This window comes from Sphaerodactylus townsendi, linkage group LG11 (genome assembly GCF_021028975.2).
Source record: "Sphaerodactylus townsendi isolate TG3544 linkage group LG11, MPM_Stown_v2.3, whole genome shotgun sequence".
In the NCBI taxonomy this organism is placed as follows: domain Eukaryota; kingdom Metazoa; phylum Chordata; class Lepidosauria; order Squamata; family Sphaerodactylidae; genus Sphaerodactylus; species Sphaerodactylus townsendi.
The window spans coordinates 58,386,759-58,413,338 of NC_059435.1; the positions used below are offsets into that span (position 1 = coordinate 58,386,759).

Below are 26,580 nucleotides of genomic sequence, written 5' to 3' on the forward strand. Positions count from 1 at the left end.
CCTTTGAGAGGCGGGGCTCAAGTGATCGGTGAGCTGCTGTTGGAAGACATTAGCAAGACAGCCTGAGCCCTGGGCAAAGGTTAGAGGAGGCTGTTACCCCAAGGTAGGAGTGAGGGATCATTTTATATGGGTTGTGATCACGCGTTATTGGGAAGGGAGGTTTAACTGCAGGTATCTTTTGGTGGCGGCAGTGCCTTGGCCTGCTTAGGTCTTACGTCTGACTCTAGAAAGTTGAGGGTGGAACATTTACTGTTATTTGTCCTTGCAACTGTCAGATTATGCCTTTATTTTAGAGGCCGGGGTCAGAGATGTATAGGGAATCCCACCCGCTCTTCCAAGAGGAGTGTGATGACTGTACCCTGAATAATACCGTAGGTAGAGGGGGTGTGGGGGTGTCAGTCAAAGGGCTCTAGATGCCACGGTCAGAAAATGGCTTTGCAAAGCTGATCCTTCAGATCCACTGAATAGCTTTGAGTGTGAGATCGGTGGAGAGCAAGTTGTTGGGAAGACGTTTGGGGGGAAGCGATGGGGAGGACAGGTATTTGTTGTGAAAGAATGATGGAACGGGCTGAGTGTGAGGTTTGGGGGTGTCGCACTTGTAGATGTGTGTCAAGGGCTTGAGGAGCAGGGGAGTGTCTAGGTAGGCATTGTTTCATGGACTGCGAAAGAGCCTGTGCACGTGCTGCATATCGGCAGGTGCATTAAATGTACTAATTTCAGATTGGGGGATCATGTGTTAGTCTGTCGTAACAAAATCAAAAGGAACCTAACAGCCTCTGAAAGACTAACTAAATGTATTTTATTCTAAACTTCTGTGGGTCAGAGAGCAGTATGATTCGTGAAAGTTTGTTCTGGAATAAATTGTGTTAGTCTGTAGGGTGCAGCTGGGCTCCTATTTAAATTGAATGCAGATTGTAGCTTCCGGAAAGCAAGGAGTTGTGTGTTCTTTTTGTTGTGGTGGTCACATGTCAATAATGATATTCTGTAAAGCACTTTAACTACCCTTTGTGTTGGAGAACAAGTCTAAGGATATTAAAGTTGATGATTTCCATTCCCTTCCCCCTTCTCTTACATGTTTTTTGTTTGTGTATTTATTCGTTTATTTATTTATTCATTTATTCATTCATTCAATTTATATACCGCCCTCCCCATAGGGGCTCAGGGCGGTTTACATCAATAAATACATTAAAACATTAACCAACTACCAACTACTAAAACATTTTACCCTCACAAAGTTAAAAACCTATTTTTGTTGATGGCGTCAGAATTTTTCATTTTTTCCCCTTCTTTCTCTTCCCTGCGCCCACGGGAGGCCAGATATTATTTGTGACACTTATGACACTTGTCATCCACTTAGAACAGGGGTAGGGAACCTTTAACACTGAAAGAGCCATTTGGACCCGTTTTCCATGGGAAAAGAAAACACTTGGAGCCGCAAATAATTTTTGACATTTAAAATAAAGATAACACTATATATATAGGGGGGGTTTACCTTTTACTCCGCTCATTCTGAGAAGCGCATGGATGCGCCTGCCCTGCTGCCTGCAGGGCGGGCAAGGATGAAGCCGGTGGCTTGGCCTTGCCGGCCGCCAGGAAAGCACCTGCCCTACTCCAACGGGGCGGGAGAGAGGGGAAGCCTGCAGCGCGGCCCAGCCAACCATGCGCAGTTGGTGCGCCCACCCAAGGATGGGGCCGGCGGCTCGGCTCGTGGAGCCACAGTGCAAGGGCAGAAGAGCCGCATCTGGCTCTCGAGCCGCAGGTTCTCTACCCCTGACTTAGAATATCTGTGAATACTGCATGACGAGAGGGATAAGGTGTGTGAACCATTAAGGGTGCATTTCAGCAAACAGAGATGTTTGGGAGCCAGCTCTGGTGAATTCTGCAAGACTTAACTTCTGAGTAACTGTACCTGTTAGGGCGCCACATAATTTAAGTTTGTGGGATGTGCAATAAAGCAGTGAAACTGATAACGGAAAAATAAAAAGAAGGGAGAAACTGATAGCCTGTAGGAAGCGAATCCGCTTGTGTGACTAGTGTATATTTTAAACTAGTGTATATTTTGGGTATCCCTGCACAGTCTTATCCCAACCACCCTTAAATATTCTCCAGTGTATCACTATTAAGAACAAAGATACTCTTCAATGTTTCTGACATTTTTGTTCTAGCACCAAAGATCACTGCTTGAGCTCCCTTCCCATCCACTATTACAGGTTGCTACATGCTGCTCTCTGCTAATTTTACACACCAGTAACCTGTCCTGTATTGGTTACTGAAGCAGGTATGTTAGTAAAGTGGCCACATCAGTATTCTTTAAACACAAGAAGAATGTTTAATTTCTCAGTGGCTGTGGTTGTACAGAAAGCTAATCCCTCTGAAAAGTCACATTTTATATAGGGCTAGGCTGTCCTTGAAAATGAAGACCTTCAAACAGTTTCTTAAAAGGCACATACACCTCCAAAGAAAAAAGAGGGGACAGAATGGAGAACTGCGTATTAGGAACAGGTCCAAGCACTAGGGAAAACGGTGACAGTTGGCCTGTAGAGGCAAATAGTGCATGATGTAGGGAGCAGAAGAGGGTTGGTTTATGGAAGCCAAGGGAAAATGTTTGTGTGAGGTAGAAGCAGTACTGTCCACTTGTCTAGGAAGGTGCTGTGTGCTTATCAGTCAGACAAAGAGAGGCAGGAAGCAAAAAAAACTTTAGAGGAAGAATCCACATGCCAGTGTTTCTCTTTCCCTTGCTGAAGGAGGAGGCAGAGCCACACCGCCATGTGCCTTCACTGGGCTCGCCAAATATCTTGGGTTTTTATTTGTCTGCAGGGGGAAGCTGCTGCGATTCTGGTGGATACAATTCAAGGCTCAGGTGAGCAAGAAGAGAAGACATGGCGGAGACGGAGAGTGGCGGCTCAGTGCACGAGACTCGCTTTGTGGCAGCGGTGAAAGTAATTCAAAGCCTGCCCAAAAATGGTAAGTGAGGGAGGGCAAGTGATGGTGGTGGAGACATACCTAGAGGGAGGTGTTTGGAACTGGGCATAAAACACCTCCCCACACGCATACTCCTGGAAGGGGAATTTTTGCTGCCTGTTAGAAAAGGGAGCAGACAGAGAGTATTTTAATTCGATTAGTCTGTGCCTGGACTTTGACTCTGTGTTAGTCCCTTCACCCGATGCCTACTGGGAAAGAATTACATGACATCTTCTCTTTGCCACCCTATGAGTTTGTTTGTGTTTCCAGAAAACTCACAGGGTTGCTTTCCTGAGAGTTCTGATCTGTCAACCAACTGATCTTCCTAGAAGGGTAGCAGTGAATATAATCCTCAAGTATCTCTTCTAGTAAAGGTTTATGAAAAGGGGATATCAAATCAATGATGTAAAACGAAAGGATGCTACTGGCATGATGCGTTAAAGGCAGTGTTCTTCAAGAACAGTTTCTTAATGGGGGAAAAAACCCTCTGATTGGTCCTTCTCGTTTGTGTCTGGTGGTGTCCTTTCCACCTGGGTTCTGTACTCCTTTAAAATGAAAGTTCTTGAACCTGACTTCAGAACTGGAAAATCCCAGAAACTAATTTTTTAAAAAAAAAAAGAAAAGAAAAGTTATCCCGACACCTAAGAAGCCTTCTGGCACAACTAAAAATCAAACAGGTTTGGCAAGCCTTAGATATGTGTGTATGTGTTGCGTTTGGTTAAAGTTGTATGAAATAGAAGTTGCACAGAAGAAAGGATTTTTTTTGCCTTCAGCATGTTTGATTCACACTTCATTTTGTATCAGTGACAGTTTGTGGGTGTAAATAATCTTGGTTTCAAGTCCTTTTTCTTTTCCCACCCCACCCCATTGTGAAATGGTTGGAGTAGCATAGGAATTCAAGCAACTGATAGTAGAAACTTTTAATTTGTGGGTTACTGAATAATAGTCAAGGAGTATAAGGCATTCCTCTCTTCCCTTAAGACTAATTATTTGCATTCCTAAAAGAAAGCCCTATCTGTTTTATAATGACTCAGATCTGATTGTATCCCTGATTTAATTAGAGGAGTCTCAAGGTTTTTTTTAGAAAGGCTGTCAACTCGTTACTTGTGGCTATACTGTTTTATCAGTAAAGGTCTTTATTATCTTTGAATGGTCATGTAATTTTCTTCTTCCATGATGATTTAAAATTGTCTCCACAAGTTGCATCTGGGGTCAGGACTGGCTGTACTGCTTGGCTAACTGAGACACTTGTCTCTCAGATGACAGACTTGTGGGGGAGGGGACTTCAATCCCCACCATCAGTGGTTCAAAACCTCTCATTCAACCCCCTCTAAAAACAACACAGAAAGTAATGTTTCAGTGTTACTGTCTGTTATGGCTTTTCTCACTTCAAAATTATTTTTCCTAGGTTCATTCCAACCGACCAATGAAATGATGCTCAAGTTCTATAGCTTTTATAAGCAAGCAACCCAAGGACCTTGTAATATTCCAAGACCTGGATTTTGGGACCCTATTGGTAGATATAAATGGTAAATATCATGTGTGATAGAGGACATTTTAAGTTGTGATATTCATAGTACTGCTTGCATTAATGAGACCAAAAGACATGGGGTTTGAACATCACTTTTCTCAGCTGACTGCAAAGCCTTCCTCCAGCGAAAGAGGCCCTCTTGGAGGAAGACAACACACTTAGCTTACTAGAGTAGTAGAATGCAAGTCCTTGTCGGTAAGCTTATATATGTATATATGTATACATATCACCAACAGCAAGGTATAATTTCTCTCTTTTTTCCTCTTTCTCTTTGTAATTACAAATTATGTCAAATATAGTGCATCTCTAATCTAACAGAAGCAAAACATGCCTCAGCTTGGACTTTCTCTCTGGAACTTGGCATTCTTAGCACAATATTCTGTATTTCCTTATGTTCTGATATGGGTGGCTCAGGCTAACTTGCTCTCTCCAGATTTGGGAAGCTAAGCAGGGTCAGCCTTGGTTAGTATTTGGATGGGAGACTACCAAGGAGTACCAGGGTCGTTATGCAGAGGAATGCAACGGCAAACCACTTCTGTTCATCTCACCATAAATTGGCTACACTTTGATGGTACTGTCCACAATCACATATGTTACCACTTCTGCCATATTAAATTGCATCTAACATGTAACATCAAAGTTGAAAGACAATAGACTTGTGCCAGTGTTTCATCATCCAGCATCCATGTTTTCATATTGAAACATCTAATTATCTTCAAAGAACTCAGGAAGCCATGGAAAGTCACAGGATTGAGATTATAGCAAGAATAAATCTGTTAAGCCTTGTCGCAAACTGGCCTAGTTTTAAGTGTTCTAACGGTGTTTGCTGTGTCCTTCTAGGGATGCATGGAATGCTTTAGGAGATATGCCCAAAGAAGAAGCTATGATTGCTTATGTTGAAGAGATGAAAAAGGTAAGACTTACTGGGGATACGGAAGACAACAAATCTGCCCTAAGTTTGTTTTTTCAAACTCTGCAAGGCAAAGAGAGATCTTGCTAAACTTCAGAAGAGATTACCAGACTACTTGTCACACTTTGAGGCACTTTAGGAAATCACTACACTCAAATACCAACAATCAGTGCTAGTCCCAGTAAACAGCCTGCCATAAATTACTGGATTAACTCACAGAAAAACAGAGCTGTCGAGATTTTTCAAAATGGAATCTAGTTGAGAAGAGACTGTCTGTATTTGTTAGCTTTGCCAAGGTGCTATAGGACATGACCAGAGAATTTGAAAAATTAAATTGATTTTGATTTTGTTTGGTTTTTTAAAATTCTGTGCAGTCCTGGTAGAAGAGGTGGCAATGTTGGCTTGGTGTTGTAATTAAGATTTTGGGGAAATTTTGTAACTAGGGAAGAGGCTACATTATGCCGATGCAATGATTTTCAGACCTGCCATTAACGTAATCACTGATATGCAATTCATGTGCTTTTGATATTCCAACAGATTCTTGAAAGCATGCCGGTGACAGACAAGGTTGAAGAACTGCTGCATGTACTGGGCCCATTCTATGAAATCGTCGAGGAGAAAAAGAACAGAGGGACTGAAATAATATCAGGTTGGGATGCAAAACTACTTATATGTATAGAAAACTATTTATACTTATCATGTCTTATTTGCCACAAATTATGGTAAACAATCATTGGTGTACTATATTTTGTTTCTGGTAACCTCTGATCCTGTCTCCAGAGCAGTCCAACAAAGCGAATTTAAACAGGCACAGGGATGCAAATGCATCTGCTTTTGTTGTTCTGCCCTAACTTCTTGGCAGGAGCGTTGCAACCCCCCTTTTTTAAATATTAAACAGCCCTATCTCTAACATGAAAAACCCTCCTTTTATGTCTCAATCACTAGGTGAGCAGCAAGGTAAAAAAACAGGGTTTATTTGCCTGGACGGCTTCCACAGTAATACATCACCCTTTCAAGCCCCAGACACCAGTGTTCCAGTGAGCAAATATCCCCATGCATATCCCCATATTGTCCAAGGATGGGAACTTACTAGTGGTCCCTGGCCCTGAGAACATTATGTTGGCCCCAACAGAGCTAAGGGCTTTCTTGACCCTGTCTCCAGCCTGGTGGAATTCTGTGTGTGCTGTCACTGGGGCCCTGCGAGATCATACTCAGCTCCACAGGGCCTGTAAGACAGAGATGTTCCACCAGACTTTTGGATGAGGCCATCCGTTGGCAACCTCCTGGCCATCTACCAACAACGATGAGCATTGGATTAAATACTGGCAAGCACATACTATTATATATGTTTATTGTGTACCTCCCCATCTTGATGAGATCTTGCTCCCCTCCCCTCCCTTGCATGCCACCCCACCCCTCCCCTCCCCATCCCCCTGCTAGGATGGGTGGGCAAAGTCCAGATGCCGGCCCCCTCCTTCCCCTCCCTTGCATGCCACCCCTCTCCCTCCCCTCCCTCTACTAGGGTGGGTGGGCCATGTCCAGATGCCGGACCCCCTCCCCTTCCCTCTCTTGCATGTCACCCCTTGCATGCCACCCTTGCATGTCGCCTTTGGTTTCTCTGAATTGAGGATTTTACAGACTGAAGGGTTATTTATCGCCATCGTTGACATAAATTGGATTTGGTTTTAATTCTGTTTTAATGTTATTTCCTTTACATCACTTTTATTGAATGTGAGCCACCCTGAGCCTGGCCGGGGATGGGCAGCATACAGGTATAAGAAAATAATAAATAAAGGCGGGGTGGAAGCTGACTGTCAGCTCCACCCCTGGTCACGCCTCTGGAATACTCCTGCTATGCCAACAGAGGCGGTAGGGGTACAGGAATACTTATGCTGCACTTTGTGCCATATGTGGCCACTGAGGAGGGCTGCAGCTGCCACCCATCAGCAGATTTGCCCCTTGGCCAGGTTAAGTGCCCTAGGGAGGGCAGGTCCACCGGCGTGGTCCCCACTGCTTCCGTAGGTGGATTCTTTTCCCCCCTTTTGGATTGGGATATTAGACTTTTCTTATAACGTCTGTAGTGGATGCATATATTGGTGTACAGTCATTAACCCTTATCAGACATTGGATTTTGGCACTCCTGCCTTATGTAATGTGAGTACTACTGTTATTAAATTAAGTTCTAGCTCAAATTTATCACAGACTCAAGACAAATGACAAAAGATAGAAAAGGATTCAATCAAGTGGCAAAAAGCTCACAACAACAATGCAGTAGGGTTAGGATGATAGAACTGGAAAAGCAGTGTAATAAATACCATCTCAGGCATAATGCATCATTATGAAGTAAAGACGTTTTAGAGGATGAGGAGGTGTTACCTACAATAAACATTGCAATATGCTGCTATGCGATCCCTTAAAGAAGTGACCTCCTATAGCTGTTCTAATAAAAATGACCATTTCCTGACCCATTTCTGCTTTGCACGTAAACTTGTGAACCTCCTCGTAAACACGGTGGCCATTTTGTCTGACTAGGGCAATGTGCTTATTTTTCCATTTACATGCAGCATGAATGCATACACTCAGTGCTCACTATTCAGTTTGCATGTTCCAGACTTGGAAAATAGACACGCTGCTCTGTTCAGACAAAATGGTGACCACACATATCAGAGGAATCCTAAATCAAATGTCTGAAAAGGGCTAATATTTGTCCGGCTGTGGCTACAACATAAATTCACCCTGTGCGTTTAAATGACGCAAAGATGTTGGCAGTGTGTTCAGTGTGTATACACTATACAGCATTCAGTGGATGCAGTCCACACCCAGAGGTTTTACACTAAAGAATTACATGGTTAGGCAATTGGGACATTAAACATAATTTGACTTCATCCGGATTATAATATTGCTTACATTGAGTTAAACTGTGGAAGCTATTCAGATTATCCTGTGTTTCTTCACCCATATTTGTTTTGAAAGGGAGAGAGGGAGGGATTGAAGTGGTGGGGAGGGGTACTTCGTTTTTGAAAAGATAGGCACTGCTTTTTTTAAAAGTGTATTAAAATATGTTACTTTACTGTCAGTTGGGCAGACAGGCAAAAGCATAATGTCAGCAGCAGATCCAGGTCACTGAATGGCATAAACTCTCCTGACTTGCTGACCCATTTCCAGTCATTCCAATCAACAAAGCCAAAACAGTCTTAAGTCATAAAAATAACTCTATTTATAAAGCAGGTAAATATTATCAAACATTGCAGTGAATTTGGTGTACATTGTTGAGAACATATCACCTTTGCAGAACCAAAGAATGTATTTGTTGTGAGCCGCCCTAAACCTGGAAGGGAGGGGGCGGCATATAAAATAGAATGAATGAATAAATAAATTGCCGTACTTAACAGCAAATGTAGCATAATTCCATGCCCTGAAATCATTGCTGTATCACAGTAACTGAAGGCGAGGTGGGAAAATTCATTGACCAAATTTAGTATTTGTTCTTCATTTAAGACTTAACTTCGCATTGTTTCTGTGAACCTTTCAATTTAGAGATCCTTCTTTCTACATAAAGGCTGCCCACCTGTACAGATTTCTTAGTGGTCACTCTGCCTGTGTAGAAAGGTGGTTCTTCTTAAGGGCCTTATCAGGAGGGAATGTGGCAGACCTGCTTCTTGAAATGGGATGTTGTCATGTCCTAGATAAAGCATAAAGTATGCATGTCTGATTGACTGACAGACCAATGGGATGAGCAGATAAGGGATGCTGAATCCTCCCAGCGCGATCACCTTATTTCTTACATGTGTCTCCCAGCAGCCCTTCATTTGGGCACCAATGTTAGAAGCAGACCCAGTTGGAAAAAAGAGTTTGAGGGTGGTCAGCAGCAGGCATTAGAAATGTTTAGCGCAGGGGCAACCAAACCTAGCCCTCCAAGTGTTTGTGGGATGATGCAGATTGTAGTCCGCAAACAGCTGGAGGACCAGGTTGGACACCCCTGGTTTAGCACCATTGATAGGTGGCTTCCACATAGGAATAGGGCTGTGTAGTTTCTGTGCCACTGGTGCAGCTGTTGATACAGCACAGTGGCAACAGAGCTTCTGCACAGCAGGTTTCTTTGCCCTAGTCCCCTGGCAGTGGCCATCCCGTTTTCTCAGTCGCTGGGGCGTTTACTTTCTTTTTTTTTTTACTGGCAATTTTATATTGTTAAATTGCTACACTGTTACCGCAAGTGTAACAGCTACTGTGAATCACCAGCTTTCGTTTTTTTAAAAATTGACTCTGCAATGGAAGGGACAAGAAGCTTTTACAAAAGAATTAAAGGCCAGAATTCACTGGAAGTGTTGTATTAATGTTATATATCACTTTTTAAAGGCCCTGGGCAAAAATGTTTCTGTTCATCCAGGCTCTTTATTAAAAAATACCAAATATGTCACAACTTATTAGCATTTGTTCTTCATTTAAGACTTAACTTCGCATTGTTTCTGTGAACCTTCCAATTAAGAGATCCTTCTAAGGCTGCCCACTTGTACAGATTTCTTAGTGGCCACTTTGCCTGTGTAGAAAAGTATTAGTATAAGTTGTCAGTGGTCTGTTTTTATCATCTGTATCAAGAGTGTCCAACTCTGGACCTCCAGATGTTCATGGACTACCATTCCCATCAGCCCCTGCCACCAACTGGAAGGGGCTGGTGGGAATTGTAGTCCATGAACATCTGGAAGTCCAGAGTTGGACACCCCTGATGTTTATGCTGGGCTGGGTTTTTAAATACTGGTTTTGAATTAATACACTTTATATGGTTGCCATGTGGGCAGAAATATCTGAACTTTCCCACCCACATGGTAACCATCCTGGCTTTATTATGATCTGTCCCAAAATAGGGAAAACCCTCAGGAGGTGCACAAATATGTCATGATGCTCTGGGCAAGCAGGGGAAAAACACACACACTTTACAGCAGCAGCGAACTGGGGCCAGTAAGCCATGAGGAAATGGCCCAGTCCCCTTTTGCTCTTTGGAATGGATATGCCTCTTGCTTTTTAAGATGCCCAGTGCAGTCTGTTTTCCAAGCAGAATTACTCTGCTTAGGTTTGCGGTCTTTCTTTTAAGTCCCTTTTGACTGCTCAGGCTATAGAGCAGATTCTGAAAAGAAAACTATCGTGACTCAGAAGCAGAGCACTCACGGGGACATGTGGGGTCACAAGTCCCTGGGCACATGCCATCTGGTCACATGGGGGGCGGAGAATCTCCCCCATAGCCCTCCCCTCAGCCCCACCCCCCCAGGCTGCTCCTGAAGGACCGAGGGGTGCCTGGCAGCCCTGCCAGGCTGCTCCTTTGGCTGAAGAAGCAGCCTGGTGGTGTGGGGCTGAGGGGCGTTTCCAATGGTGAGGCCAGCCCAGGTAAGTGGGTGCGGTGGTGGGGGGGTAGCCCTGGGCAAAACATTCCCTACTCTACCCTGTGTGACCCCATAGGGTTTTTAAGGCAAAAAACCTGTGAGGCCTGGTTGGCCATTGCTTTCCTCTATGTAGTGATCCTGTAGTGATTGGTGGACTCTCTTCCAAACTCAGACTAGGGCTGACTCAGCTTGACTTCTGAGATATGGTGGGAATGAGCCAGCTACGTGTGGTTACATTTCAAGTAATTACACTTAGAAAGTAACCTGTAGTTTTGAGACCATGGAAATGTGAAATGTTGTTTACCATTTGCAGTCTTCAATCATTAACCTCCAAAAAAAATATGAGTCATCCATACAAATGTTTGATGTTGGGAGGAATTTGGGGGATACCCTGTGGTTGCACTTACTGTCTTGCAAGGCATCTTTTGAAGACCTGGTCTTATGCTGAGATCTTCTTTCAAAAGAAAGGAGGCGCAGGCTTTTCTGCAAGTGTGAACTCGCTCTGTCAACAGCTGACTGAAACATTATTTTCAGGTACTTAAAAAACACTAGACTTAAAAGAAGAACGTGATTTCCACTTCCAGCATGAGAGGCCAGGCCTGCCTGCCTGCATGAAGCCAGGGTAGGCCTAGAAGAAGCATGTGGACTATTGCTTGCACTTGCTAAACTCTGCAAAAGGGAATGGGGCAACATCTTGCTTGCAGCTCATGGGGCTTTGGAAGGGAAGAATACAGGTTTTGTGGCTTTATGTGGCAAATGCAGCACCTTTCCTGGAAAGCTAAACCAAATGACTTGCTAACAGAATTACATTCCAGAGTGAAATACACCAAGGCTCTTCAAAATTCCTTCTGAACGGTGGTGGAGTTTTTCGTGCATCCAGTTTCAATGGCACCAAGGCGACTGAAGCGGAAGATTAACATGGACCATGGACTTGCAATGCTGGACACCAATTTTTTGTTACACGAAGAAAAGGAAGGCTGGTTATACAGATGCTCAGGGCATAACCATATATGCAAGTGTGGCTTCTTTCTTTTCTTGTACTTTATAAACATCAATGATGTTTATAAACATCAAAGCATTGTTACAACTGAATAAGAATATACATCAGAACAATGGAAGAGTGACCATGATCTCGAGAAACATAAGTCTGTCAGCCCAAAGGGACTTAACAAATTTTTTTTTGCAGATCAGCACGAGCTCCTTATTCTATCCTGTTGTCGTGGCAGACTGTTTTTGGAGACCGATAAGAGTTTCAAAAGTAACTCCTAAGATTAGCATGAAAGTTGACCGTTCAAAGAAAAAAAGGGCCAGAAGTTCTTTGCATGAGCCTAAGCAGCTATTTAGGTCCTCCCACCTGCATAAATTAATATATGGCAGGGCCTCTGAATACTGGGTAGCCTCTGACTTGTCTAGCTTTTTGCACAAGCTGTTTTCTGTAAGCTGATTGCGGGGGAGGAGTTTCCAAATAAAAACGTCTTGCACTATAGCAACTTGATGTAATGTGGGTGCTTGCTATATTTGGAGTTATGCATCTCAGATTCCTTCCTTCAGTAGTACTGTGTTTCAGTATGCTGTGCTTCTTGTGGATTCCATCGTGGTTGTCTTTCATTTGCCAGGAGTTTGTTTAGGATTCCAGCAGCAGCAACGCTTCAGTAACATTTGAACCTCTAAGTCCATGCCAAATAATCCAGTACATATGCATAGTCTAATGAGGTGTGTATGAGGAGGCAACACCAGTTATTGTTTTATGTGCCAATACGCTTACTTGGGTGTTGTCATGAAACAAACACGTAAGGCAGATCTCCTGTACAGATAAAACCGTGGCTTGCCAAGCCTCCTCAGGGATTTACCGATTGTCTTGATGAATACTTCTTATCTAAGTGAAGAAACAGGTTTCCCACATTGTTGTTTCCATTCTGGTGTTACTTGGCCACCTGATCTTTGAGCAGTTGAAAAATTAGCCCCTTGTGCTAAATCCAGAGGCGTATCTAGGGAAAATGTAGCTTGGTGCAAAATCTGCCTCCCCCCACCACCACACATCAACTTTTTTTGCACCAGGTCATCTCAAAGTCAACATCACATTATAGAACATGCCCCAACTCACAAATCTGAACACCGCAATGAAGTCAGTGTATGGATCCAGGGGGGGAGGGGGGCGATTTTCTGCTCCCCCCCCCCGGTGTGACTAAATGGCCACAGCCCCGGAATATTTGAGCCCATATGTCCCCTGGGCGGTACGCCCCTGACTAAATTCTCTTTCTTGAAGCGAACTGTGCTATATCTCTGTTCTACAGTGTTGTTCAACAGTGTTAATCTCTTCCCAGCAAGCTTCACTTTAGAAGATGCAGAATGTTTATATCATATAATGTAAACTCTTAAATATAGCGCTGTCAGCGTTCAAAGCATTTCACACATGAACTTTGTTGACAGCCTGACAAACAGCCATGTAAGGTACACCACTGTTGTCCCCAATGTGTTTGGAAAATGTTAAAAAAGGTCTTTAATAGTAATAGTTGCTTGCTAATCCTTCGCTCAGTTTCGGTTCATGCTTGTGATACTAGCTTTGAAAATTTGGTTTATTTAATTGATGTATGGTTGAGAACCCTTCCCTCTGGTCCTGACAGAAAAGAATTGCCAGAGCAGGCAGAATATATATTGTTTCCATTTCTTTGATGAAATATACCCTCCAGGAAATAGAATTCAGTCTCCAATGACTGCCTAAGTCTTATGAGCTCTCCTCCTAATCTAATCTTGCTTTCGTGCGTGTTATAATCTGAAATATCCCAGCTTTTCTTTGAGTTCTTTTAGTTTTAACACAATTATTTATATGAGTCGTTTTTCCCAAGACAAAACTATGTATAAAGGGCGGGGGGCGGGGGGGGAGAGAATGGCAAAGAAGGATATGAATAGCGATATAAGAACTGGTGCGTGCCAAGTGTCCTTTGTACTCTAAACGTCAGTGAGTGGGAAAATGATTACAAGCAGGGCTCTGAAAATTTCTCCTGCTCCTCCTTCACTAAAGCATGCGCATGCACACAAATGCCCCATGCTCTTACTGTTACGTAATCAGAAGATTTTATAAAGCTTAGCTGCCTAGTAAAACTTCACATGGGAGTAAAGAGCAGCATACAAGGAAAAATATTGATACTCCTCTGAAAGGGCGTAAAGATTGCTACAGCCAATTTTGAAAGACTTTTCTATTGGCATAACATCCCAGGATTATCAGATCGTAGCAAAGGTTTATGTATGCTTGCTTCAACAAATCGTAAAGCGTAATTCTGCCAGAATACAATTGCTGAGGTGTTTACGTGTTCCTTTGATTCACATTTGTAATAAGGAATTTATATGGTGATTTTCCAGAGACCTGCTTGGGCAGGCCAACTAGAAACAACACTGTAAAACCATCAAAAGAACAACATAAGTTATCAGTATTAAAAATGAGCCAGTAAAAAATATTGGGTTGGATGCCGTTGGGGTGTTCTGTTAACTCCTGCTGCTGGAGAAAATCACTCATATATCCTGAAGTCATCAGAAGGCCTCCCTATAATACCAACACATTGTCACTCTGTGCTTTCTCCTGACTTTACTCATGTTGGACAATTTTTTATGAGTGTGTATATCGCACGGGGCTGGGTGGTCCTCATAAATTTTAAATTGTTTGCCAGCTTGACTTTTAACAATAGGTACGTCTAGTGATTTTATGTATTATGTATGTATTGGAAACGTTGTTCTTAAATACGCCCGTTCGCTGCCCTAAGCCCAACTTTGATCACGGAAGGTGGGATATACATTTAATAAAATAAATAGTATTCAATATCATGTGTTATATGTACTTTTTCAGTGCTTTTGCACCGAGTACTGCTGAAGGGCAGGGCAAATTAAAAAATCTTTTAGAAAGAGATGCTTAATTTAGATCTATAATCAGGTAATAGGACAGTTTTTCCTCAGTTTCATTGTCAGAATTGCCATTTCTGGATCCTTGTTCTATTTTTGCATTGGTGAAGAGAGAGGCTATTTCACACAACTGTTTTCTTATGTAGATATTACATAAACATATATTGGGAAAGTGTGCGTGGTGTCACATGCTTTGAACATGCGTCTATTTTGCCATAAAGGAAAAACGCTTGTGAATTTGTTGTATGTTCTATTTCTGATTGGTGATGGGTAGATATCTAAACAATTGTCCTCTCATGAGGAAAAGGAATGTCTATTTTCATGTTGGATGTTATGGGTATCTACTCAAAGAATAAAAGAAAAGCATTTTGAAAGTGTCTTTGATTATTGTATTCTCCTTGGCTGTTTTGAAAATCTGAATCTGTACTCACACTTTGAAAGCCGTGGCCAGAAACCCAATCCTGGATGAAGTGCTTTTAACCTAACCCCAAATGTGACAAACAGTACGAAAATAAATCCATTGGTCAGTGTTAATGTATTAGAAGATCATGAATGGCTTCTAACTGGGAAACGTGGAAGAAACAATTTGAAGGGACATCAGAATTGGTACATGTACGTGGGTCAACTTTGGCAAACAGCTTTAATACCTTGTGCTCTCTAACTTCCCTTGAAGTTGAATGGATCTTCCCCCAACCTATTAAGTATGAGAATGTTTCTCTGTTTTTCTGTCTGGAAAGAGATGGATGTACTGCTGCCTCCAGTTCTCTGCAAATAAACTAAATAATGTACACTCCCTGTGCTGAGCACTCATGTTGGATAAGAATCTTGAAAAACTGCTGCATCTATTTTACCTTTGATTAAAGCAATAATAGCTGTTTTCCGAGCGGACGTGCTTAGGGTTGTTCATGGGGAACATATTGTTCCCAGTAAACTACTGTGTATCATTGAGACTGTTTAGTCAGCTTATGAAACAAATGGCCCAGTTTGGAGCATCAGACTTTTGTATAATAAGAAAGAGCCACATAGGCCCTTGTTTCTATAACTACTTGACCTAACTCCACTGCTAAATGATGGTTAAAAGATTGGTCTGACAAGTCGAGTACCTTGCAGCAAAACAGGTAGCAAAACATGTTTAGTGAGTCCCAGGTACTGGTTTACGGAACATGTAAGTTCAGTTCAAGGATGATCATGTACAGACTCTTCACTTCAAATAATACATGTCCCGATGCTCCAGGCTCCATTAATATCACTGTGGCTTGCTTAGCAGTTGCATAGATATCACTGCAATTAATAGACTGCAGATTGCACTTGCACTATTTAAGGCAAGAGTTCTAAAAAAGCATCCTCGAAGTCAAGAAATGGCAGAAGTTAGTAATCTCGTAAGAACGATCTTGTATGATTCTTATTGTAATACTGTGTAACAATGAAACAGCAGCTGAAGAAGGAATATTGCTTTTTCCTCCTGTTTTTTTTAAAATAATAGTTATCACATAGAGAGAAATGTTGATTTGAAAGATGATTTGTACAAACTTCTTCATCTCTCTGCAACCCTGTACTTATGCAAGTGATTTGCTTCAGTCCCTCACTGTTGTAAATAGGCTTTATAACAGTTGAATAACTGTCCGCTGGTCTTGTATGACAATCAAATAGCTGAGTATTTGTTATAAACCTTGCCTTTTCATATTAAACATGTAATTACCTCATAGAACTTTCTAGAAGGCCCAGATATGTGGTGTCAGAACCAAAGTATAAGTCAGATCTTGCCTTTAGAGTTTCTAGCAATAACATGACTAGTAGTAGCCTCTATCTAGAACTCTGTACACTTAGCAAAGAAATGACACCAAAAATGTTGCTAACAAAGGGACACTAAGGAAATTGTTCACTTTCAAGCGCTGTGTGCTGAAAGACAGCTGGGAAGGTAAGATCTGGGGGAAATTTAAGAGAACTAATTTTTGAGTATGGGAGGGAAATATTTTTATCTGGCATTAATTCAAACTACTAGATTACTTTAAAGCCTTTGATTTCTATAGCAAATATGCATCGTCTCAAAACTTGTTTTTAGGCCCTGGAACTGCCATAACACCTGTGCCTGCTATGAATGGCAAATCTGAGAGCAGTGATAGTGGAGCCGAGTCAGAGGAGGAAGAAGTCCAGGGAGAAACAGAAGAATTAAAGGAGACTGTAGAAGGTAAACTTTTATCGCTTAATCGTACCCACCTTTTCTACCATTTCAGGTTTGGTCAAGTGGCTCTTGGCTGTAGTGCAACATGAGGCAGCATGCACATCTGTATGAGAAACGAGTAAAAATACACCATGAAGTCTACTGAATGTATATTTATGAACTTGGTTTTAAATGCCAACCGATCAAAACCAGGTTTTGTGAACTAGTACATCTTGTAGTGGGGGCTATGTTTGAAAACATGTTTTTGTTATTATTTTGTAGAAACAAAAACTATAGAAGAGGAATCAGCTGTGGCTAAGGAATCGGACAGTATTGTTACCAATGGTGGCTATGAAGATGACATCACTAATTCTGACTTGGCCAATGGCATACAGACTAAATCTGACCTGAACGGTATAAATGAAGTTGAAGAAATTAAGAAGAAAGACAAACGCCTGGAACTACCTATCAGACCGCATTTTGGTTATCATCAAGGTACAATTATCATGTCTAGATGTCGACTGAACTTGCCATGTTTATGAGAAAGGGAGGAAAATGCAGGAATGACTTACTCTTCTTCATTTCTCCCTTCTTGTGTGTTCCTGCATTGCGGGAGGTTGGACTTGATGGCCCTTTTGTGTGGGTCTCTCTTTTCAGCTCTGATATTGGGATTCTGTGCCTTCAAATCCAGAGGCTCCCCTTGTGTCTCTTCCCATTACTATTTTAGTTTAGCCCTTTTCTTTTTGAGATCTTTTTTTTTCAGGTTGTGGCCTGTTCTCAGTAAAAACGGCCTGATGGGAACTATACTTCCCAGGAGACCTTGTGAGTCCCAAGGTCTCCTGGGAACTGTAGTTCCTCAGGCCGTTTTTACTGCGAACAGGCCTTTTGCAGCCTGAAAAAGTTCTCAAAAAGGAAAGGAACTAAAGTAAGTGTGGGAAGGGGAAGGGGGGACGGTGCGGGGAGGTCGCGGAGAGGGAGGGGCCTGGGGGCGATTTTCTGCGCCCCCAGGCATGCGCCCGGTGCACAGCGCACCCCCCGTTCCCTTGTAGCTTCGCCACTGCTCAAATCAGGCTGATCACATTTTGTGTTGAACTTTTGCATCCGGACTCCCTTATTTGCACCATCCCCTCTCATCTTCCAGCTAAGATGTAAAGGGGTTAGGGGATTCAATTGCTATTTGTATTTGATGAAGGAAGATTTAACTGTATTGTCGAAGGCTTTCACGGCCGGATTCAACTGTTTCTGGTGGGTTTTCTGGGCTGTGTGGCTGTGGTTTGGTGGATCTTGTTCCTAACATTTCACCTGCATCTGTGGCTGGCATCTTCAGAGATGTATCACAGAGAAAAGTGTGCCTAGAAACAGAGGTGTATCACAGAGGTGTTTCATTGTGTGAAACAGACTTCTCTCTGTGATACACCTCTGAAGATGCCAGCCACAGATGCAGGCGAAACGTTAGGAACAAGATCCACCAGACCACGGCCACACAGCCTGGAAAACACACCACAACCAGGAGCTTTAACTCTTGAAAGCTTATACCATGGAAATTCTGTCGGTCTTTAAGATGCTACACTCAAATGTTGCACTTAAGCTTTATCTTTAAAAAAGCAAAATTATTTTATATTTCAAACCTGTTAACATTCCCAGAAAATATCAGTGATGAAATATTGCTATGATTATGAAGTCTGGTGGGGGTTTTTCTGTACCAGAATTGGTCTACTTGGATTTAGTTAAGTATTTGTGCATGTACATTCCATATAGGTCTCACTGAAGATACCACTGAAGAGGTCTCTGGGATTCAGCATTTGACAAGTGATTCAGACAGTGAAGTTTACTGTGATTCTATGGAGCAGTTTGGACAAGAAGAGGTAAAAATCTTTTGCAGATTTCTGCATTACATCTGGGACAAAGGCATATACTTTCTTATTTAAAAAGGTAAAGGTAGTGCCTTGTTCAAAGCACCGGGCCATTATTGACCCGTGGGGTGACATCACATCACATTTACTGAGCAGACTAAGTTTATGGGCTGGTTTAACATTGGCTTCCCCAGTCATCCACGCTTTACCCCCAGCAAACTGGGTATTCGTTTTACCAATCTTGGAAGGATGGAAGGCTGAGTCAACCTTCTGTTGGGATTGAACTCAAGTTACGAGCAGAGCTTTGACTGAAGTACTGAGGTTTACCATTCTGTGCCACGGGGATCCTTATTTCTTATCCCAGGCCATGTTTTGGGTATCCCAGTTTGAGAGGCAGTTCTGGATTTCCCCCCAATGGTAATCTATTTGGATGTAATAGACATTTTTTTGTTGAATTGTAGCTCTTGGACATCAGTTCAAACAATGAATCTTCAAAGCGTCATTTCCGTTTCTCAGAAGTTGATCGTGGTAGCCTGCTAGAAACTTCTGGCTTTCTTGAACTCGGAAACTACAAGTCAGAAGGTCTAAAGGAGGCAGCAGTTGAAGGAAAAGGTGAAGTCAAGTGTGGAGGTGAAGATGGCAAAGGAAGTGAAGGAGGCCCTCACAAAGAGAAGAAAGGTGGCGAAAAGGTTGACTTCTATGGAGCGAGAAGAGGGAGAGGTACTGTAAGGATATCTTCCTAGTGTCGATAAAGCAAATCTAATGTCATTCTTATGTTTTGTGGCATGAGTAGAATCTATAAGTTCATGTATCTTTGTTGTGCGATTTTAAAAACATACAGTTTATTTTTTAAAGCTATTACCTTTTCTGTCCTTAAACCAGGGCACAGAATGCACCCTGTGGGTGACGGCACCCAGCGTGGACAGATGGGCAGCGGAGGAGATGGAGAACGGTGGGGTTCAGACAGAGGGCCAAGGAGCAGCCTCAATGAACAAATTGCAATAGTGCTAATACGGTTGCAAGAAGACATGCAGAATGTCTTCCAGAGACTCAATACACTGGAGACCCTGACAGCTTCTCAGGTAAAGCATACTTTAATACCAAAGCACATCTTTTCTTTTTACTAGCTAGAATGGAAAAGGTTCCCTGCAGGTTTTAGGAGGGTCTTTCATACTGATACAGGCAGTTTTTGAAATGTAATTACATTGCTCTAATTCCCAGCAGACTTAATACCCAAAGCAGAGAAGAAGAGTTGGTTGTTATACCACACTTTACTTTAAGAAGTCTCGAAGCAGCTTACAAATTCCTTCCCTTCCTCTCCCTTTAACGGACACCTTGTGAGGTAGGTGAGGTTGAGACTTCTGAGAGAACTGTGACTAGCCCAGAGTCACCCAGCAGGCTTTATGTGGAAGAGAGGGGTAAGGAACCCAGTTCTCTAGATGAGAGTCTGCCACTCTTAATCACACCACATTGGCCACACCAAGGAGGCACTTCATAGAATTACATGTTTTTAGTCAGAGAAAGAACATCATAGCCTTTCTGTGCACACGCACAATCAAGTGCACATGCAATAAGATTGTAGGCTGAGGGTAGGAACAGATGTTGTGTGAAAATTCCACAAGCATCTTTGTCCCAATGAAGGGACTGGGAAAGTTTGAAATTCATAGGAACCAGAATATAGGGGATAATTTCTGGGAAATACCGTTTAACTTTTGTTTGGTGTGAAGCAAGGAGAAGAAGCAAGAGAATGAAGACAAAGTAGATGAGCAAGAGGTCATAACCCGAACTTAAATAAATGTTTATGCGTCGTGTCTTAAATTCCAGATTATAACATACACAAAAATCATACATTATGTATTAAATCTCATTTGTCATTGCAGGCAAGAACAGCAGCTCTGCATTCAAGCAATCAGGCTGCTTCACCTGTTAAGGTGAGGTTTTTTTCCCTACTTTTGTGTCGATTATAGAATAGTTCAAATTTTTATGGTAGACTTTTAAGAGAAAAAGATAATGTGAGTGGTTCCTGCTAATCACAAAAGCAGGCCAGCCACAGACAAGGTAGACACATGGAGGAGATTCTACATACGTAGGGGAGAGATGATTTTCAGTGCAATCCTAAAGCATTATTCCAGTTGAAACCCGTTCATTTTACTGGACTTAATCTGAAGTAACTCTTTTTAGGATTGCATTGTTTAGAGATGAATGCAGCATTTCACCAGTGAAGCGTGATTTTTCACCAAGTTTGCACACAGCCCCTGTGAGTTCCCTGAAATGGGACACACAGGGGACAGAAGATTGTCAGGCCCAGTTTGGGACAAAAATCCCCTCTCCCCTGTTCTCAACTCTTTGTGAATTCACCAAAATAAGAAAATGTGGCCCAACAACCAAGCAGGAACAAAAAATAAAATGCTGAGAGCCAAGTTAAGAAGAAACGATAGGTTCATGAGCAAGGCAACATCCTTCACCAGTTCTGGGTATTTGTGATGAAGTTCTCCTTCTATCAGTGATGTTGAATGCATTTCATTAGGGCAGGGAAACAGGTCTACCCACATAACAGGTAATGATTTTAGCATCTCGAGGGATTCCAGATTTTTTTAAAAATTACAAATTAAAAAACACAACCCTCAAAACTTATCCTGATGAGAACTTGGCCCCTCTCTGCCTTTCTGTAACAATATAATATTGTTAAGAAGTCAGAGATCCCTGTGGCACAGTTTCGTTAGGCCCACCCAGGCTTGCAGTAGTACCTAACATCTGGACTATCTAGTTACACATCTATAATTGTAGATATCTGTGCAGTCATTGACGTATTTAATTTAACCAGAAAAATTCATACTAGCCTTGTTTTGTGTTGCTTAGAGACCATCATGGTGGCCTTTTGAGATTTCTCCTGGTACTTTAGCCTTTGCTGTTTTATGGCCCTTTATTGCCCAGTGGCTGGTACACATGTATCTTCAAAGAAGGAGAAGGTAAGACAGATGCACCCATTCAGTTATGCTTGTTTATGCTCGAACCAGTTGTGCATTCTAGGACATGGCATCATTAGTCATAGGTGTGTAATCAAGGACTTACAAGTGCTTCCCCACGATCTGATCTGGAGCCCAATCCAGAGGCCCTGGTGCCAGGACATTGCAGTGCTAAGATGCCGCCCTGCCACCTCCAGGAGGGCTTCTCTGCAGCACAGGGAGGCAAGAAACAAAAAAAGCCTCCTTGCTGCCAAGGGCTTCCAGCAGGCAAAGGACAGATGGAAGCTGACTAATGTCAGCTCCACTCCCGGCCATGCCTCCAGAACACTCGCAGTGGTGCCTGGGGCACAGGAGTGCCAATGCAGCACTTTGTACCATGTCTGTCTGCCATAGAGGGCTGCAGCAGCTGCCCTTCACTACATTAGCCCCTCTACTGGCAGGGCAAATCCACTAATTCACGCACCCCTCCACCACTGGTTTGGGCTGTTTAAAGGTTCTGCAGAATTATGGGTGATATCAACACATTAAGAGTGGGTTTTTATAACCCGTTTTTCTCTGCCATAAGGAGTCCCAAAGTGGCGTTCAATCACCTCCCCTTCCCCTCTCGCAAGTATCTTGTGAGGTAAACGGGACTAAGAGAGTCTGAGAGAACTGTGACTGGCCCAAGGTCCCCCAGCAAGCTTCACGTGTAGGAGTGGAGAATCATATCGGGCGCTCCAGATTAGAGTGCGCCCCTCATGTTGGAGTGGGGAATCAAACCCAGTTCTCCAGATTAGAGTCTGCCGCTCTTATCCACTATACCAGCAGGAGAAAACTTGTAGCAGAAAGACACCAGAACACTTTTTGTGTTCAAAAATAAAGGGCGTTTTACCTGCTCTCAGCATCCTACAACTGTATAAAACATACTATCTCCACTTATAGTTTCATCTGAACGGAAAACATCAAAGACCTGAGGTCTTAGTTTGAAGGGAGCCAAGAACAAAAAAAGTTTAATAGCTTTCTGAAAAATTCTTTTTGTAATAAGACAGACTGTGCCCTATGTATACCTGCTCGAGTTGGGCATTTCTGTAACAATCTACAGAAAAAGGCTGTTTGCTTAGAAAAAGACCCCACCATTAATGGAAGTTTTCAGTTCACCTCCACATTGAGTCCTGTAATTAGCCTCTTTACCAAAAGAAATGCAGTACATTACACTGATCAAGCATGGTGTCTACCAAACTTTGAACTATTCTGTGTTCACGTTCCTTTATAAATCCTAATAATTGCGAGAAAAATATATTGTGAAATGACCACTGTTCTGTGATGGTCTAAGTACGAATTACAGAGATGGGTGTCTGATGTGTGATTGTTTCCCCTCCCACCCCAGAAAAGAGATCTGACGTTTCAGTTCCTGACTGTGATTAAGGACTGCTAACATGGGAGGACTCTGGATGGAGAAATAATTCATCGAAGTACCAACAAGAACTACGGGCTGTAGGATGGCTCAGTCTTCCTTGTGTTTTCTTTTTTCGCCTTTTGCACTTCCTGAGATAATAAACCTGAGTGGTCCACCGATCTTAGATAACAAGTAAAATACTGATACCCCATCCTGCAGTTACATGACCCTTAAATTAATTGTTTTAGAATGTATACTTTCTGAACAATCTGATTTATTGCAGCCCTTAAAGAGAATTTTTGACTTTAGAAAGAACCAATTGAATCAGGGCCGTACCGTCGTAAAGCGGTGCCCAAAGCAAGCCCTGGGGGCTGCACCCACTTCCCCTACCCCCCAACTGTGCTTGAGGGCCACCCCAACTCACTTACCACTGCCACAGGAGCCTGTAGTAGTGCTGGGCACCCCTGATGTCACAGCCAGGCTGTGCACCGCCAGTGTGTTCTGGTTGGTGACGGAGGAGCCTTGAAGTTTGGCATGTGAGCAGCAGAGGGGGGGGGGGTCCAAAAAAGCAGCTGGCAAGCAGGTGGGCAGGTGAGCTGCTTTTGTTTGCTCCAAGGTGGAGGGCGGGGGGGCAGCCCAGAGTGCCCCGATGTGACACGTTAGAATGGCCCCTCTGTTGTCTGTCCCCTCTGCCCCCCACATCCACTACTGAATTAGATGCAAAACATAATCTGTAAAATTGTTCGTATAACATGACTTATTTTTGATTCACCCATGACTTTGTACATAGCCTACAAATGAACAAGAGAAGGAAACTTTCTAAACTGGACAGAATAGTTGAATTGTGTGGCTTTACTTAAAGTTCCAAGAGGTTTAGTTTATCTTTGCTGCTATATAAATGAGAGAGGTTTTGTTTTTAAGTAAATGAACTGGAATCAAACATTTAAGACCATGATTTGTACCTGCACAGATACCATCAGCGTTGTATGTAGTAGCCAAGCACCGTGCATGTTAAAGCAGACTGGGGTAGAATACAGCATGATAGCTACGTAATAGCCATGTCGGGGAGGGAGGGCTATAAATAAAAAAAATGAATATATAGAAGGCACAATTAAGAAAAAGAGCCTACTACTCCAAAGCAATGCTGAAATCAGTCAGAATTCAATGCACAGGTCCACTCAATTCAGTAAGAGTTGGGCACATCTGGATTACAAGAGACAGCTATGTATTTTAGCAGCATTATTTTATTAAAAAATAAAATTTGACTTACCCATGCAGGAGGTGTTCAAATGCTAAAAATTAGCTGCACATAAACTGCCAGAGTAGTCGGGTGGATTGGTTCCAGTGCGAATCCAAAATGTCTCTGGGATACCTGGTATTCAGTGTCTAAAGCTGTGCCAGCACCTCTTGTATTACCCACCCCAAAACCAATGCCTGAAAACAGGATGAGTCCTAGTGCTCACTGCCATGATAAACCTGTGTCTGGGTTGGATTACTTCAGACCGTAGATGGTGGCTTGTATAGCTGAATGCTCAGATAACAAAAGCATCTTTTTAAAAAAAACAAGTAAAAACCCCTTTCACTTTGGGGAAGATTCTGCATTAGAACGCTACACTCTGACATGTATGTGGAATATTTGAAAAAAGAGAATACTCAATCTTGTGAACTCTCAGCTGCTCTCTGAAGAGTACAGCCCAGACACTGTTTAATACCTTGGTGTAAATTCTAGAGAAAGGGACAACCGGTGTAAAACAAGTAGCTCCTCCCTGTTTTTTTTAACAGACTTACCAACACTATCAAACTTGCCCCACTGAGTATACTAAATGGGGACATTCTTTAATTCTGTACTATAATCTGTGGCCTTTTCAATGCCATGGCCCCCTAATTCTGTTTCCTATAAATGCTTTTAAAGGTAATTTTAGCACTGTCACTTTATTGCATTTCCACCTATTGCTGTTATTGACCAGATACATATTTGAATGCAACGGCCTGTTTAGTAACAGCATTTCTAGAAACAGCTTTTTTCCTAAGGAAAGGGGGGAAACGTAACACTTTCTTATATGGGGGAAAAAATCAACCTAGAGATTGCTTTTCAGTCGTTATAGGGAGCAGAACACTTATGCGACATTCATTGAAATACAGCTATTTTGCTAAAGCTACTAATGCCCAAATAAGCCTACCACAATCAACTGAACTACTAATGGAGTAATTACTGGATCATGACATGTTTTGCACTGTGTAATTCTTTTGAGTCCAGCATTACAAGAAGATCAAGGGAATGGTTTTCTCCTGATGTATGGTCTAAAAAGGTGGGATAATAATCTTCCTTTCTGTTATATGCTGTACAAATAATGTAATTACCAAAAAAAAGTTTCTGCCTTGTTTGATAGAACCCGATTTAATCTTTCCTTTAAAATATTCATTCATCGATTGTAAATAGCATTTTAACAAATAAAGAATGACACGTGTATACACCTGAGGGTATTGTGTGGTTGTTAAATGGGGGGGGGGTTGATATCAGGAAGATATGGGGGATCTCACAAAAGTAGCTAGTCGTGCCTATAACAGTAAAAATAATTAGGAATATTCCCAGGGACATCTCTTCTCAAGAAAAAAAGGCATTTGGTTCTGAAAAGGTAGGACCTTCTGCAGGAGGACTCTTGCTGCATCTCCTTCAAGGAGGAGCTGTGGGAGAAACATGGTCTGAAGCCTTCACCAAAGGCCAGAGCACGTGACCAGCAGATGTTCCAAGCAAGTGGGCAGGTGTGAAGTTTCATTCATGGAATTCTGTCACATCAACAGGGCGAAGCATTTGGAGCAAGAATGCCAAGCAAGAAGTGCAAAGCTGATGTATCCTTCAGAGCTACCTGTTTCATGCATCCCCATTTTTAATAGATTATGGACAAGATTCAGCAGTGTTTTGAAACAGCCAGCCTTGCCCATGTCCCACTGTAAGCTACTATCACACAAAATTTTGTATGTGATTATTTTTAAATGAATAATTGGTTCCACCTTAGTTCATAGTAGTATTGAATTTGCCTGTGCTGCTTGTAGAATCTAGATCAGGGGTAGGGAACCTGCGGCTCTCCAGATGTTCAGGAACTACAGTTCCCATCAGCCTCTGTCAGCATGGCCAATTGGCCATGCTGGGTAGGGGCTGATGGGAATTGTAGTTCCTGAACATCTGGAGAGCCGCAGGTTCCCTACCCCTGATCTAGATGAATCACAAATAACTCTGGAATAGGAGTTTTATTTTGATCATAATGCTCTGATGCATTTTCACTATATGGAGATGACAGAGGACAGTATGCTTCCTGACATGACATCACTCGACCAGGATCAAAAGCCTCAAAGGTACAAGATTGGAAGGTTCCATGCTTACATGCTATTTGAATCATCCAAAAACAGTACACGAAGAAAAGTCTGCAGTTGCAACACAAACCTGTCCTACTATGTAGAAGGGCAGATGTGAAGCAGTTTGCAACTGTACACAGCTTTTCATACGTTATCTTTGAGACAATCACTGAACATGTAACCAGAAGCCCAAAAAAGTA

General features: G+C 42.4%; 1 protein-coding gene across 1 annotated transcript; it reads left to right on the top strand.

Annotated features, from left to right (window-relative positions):
* Positions 1-25,505, top strand: ACBD5 (acyl-CoA binding domain containing 5). Its single transcript, XM_048511008.1, has 13 exons — positions 1-103; positions 2,818-2,964; positions 4,370-4,490; positions 5,333-5,405; positions 5,940-6,051; positions 16,734-16,859; positions 17,115-17,327; positions 18,591-18,697; positions 19,147-19,405; positions 19,568-19,767; positions 20,566-20,616; positions 21,545-21,654; positions 23,018-25,505. The coding sequence occupies exons 2-13, from the start codon at positions 2,880-2,882 to the stop codon at positions 23,028-23,030; spliced, it is 1,470 nt and encodes a 489-aa protein (XP_048366965.1). The 5' UTR covers positions 1-103; positions 2,818-2,879; the 3' UTR covers positions 23,031-25,505.
* Positions 25,506-26,580: the final 1,075 nt, after the last annotated feature.

What these genes read in the sequence shown, in the direction of transcription:
- ACBD5 (XM_048511008.1), top strand. Translation starts at nt 2,880, where the DNA reads ATGGCGGAGACGGAGAGTGGCGGCTCAGTGCACGAGACTCGCTTTGTG. An exon ending in ATGTTGAAGAGATGAAAAAG is followed by an intron (nt 5,406 to 5,939) that starts GTAAGACTTACT and finishes ATATTCCAACAG; the next exon opens with ATTCTTGAAAGCATGCCGGT. An exon ending in GCATTTTGGTTATCATCAAG is followed by an intron (nt 17,328 to 18,590) that starts GTACAATTATCA and finishes CATTCCATATAG; the next exon opens with GTCTCACTGAAGATACCACT.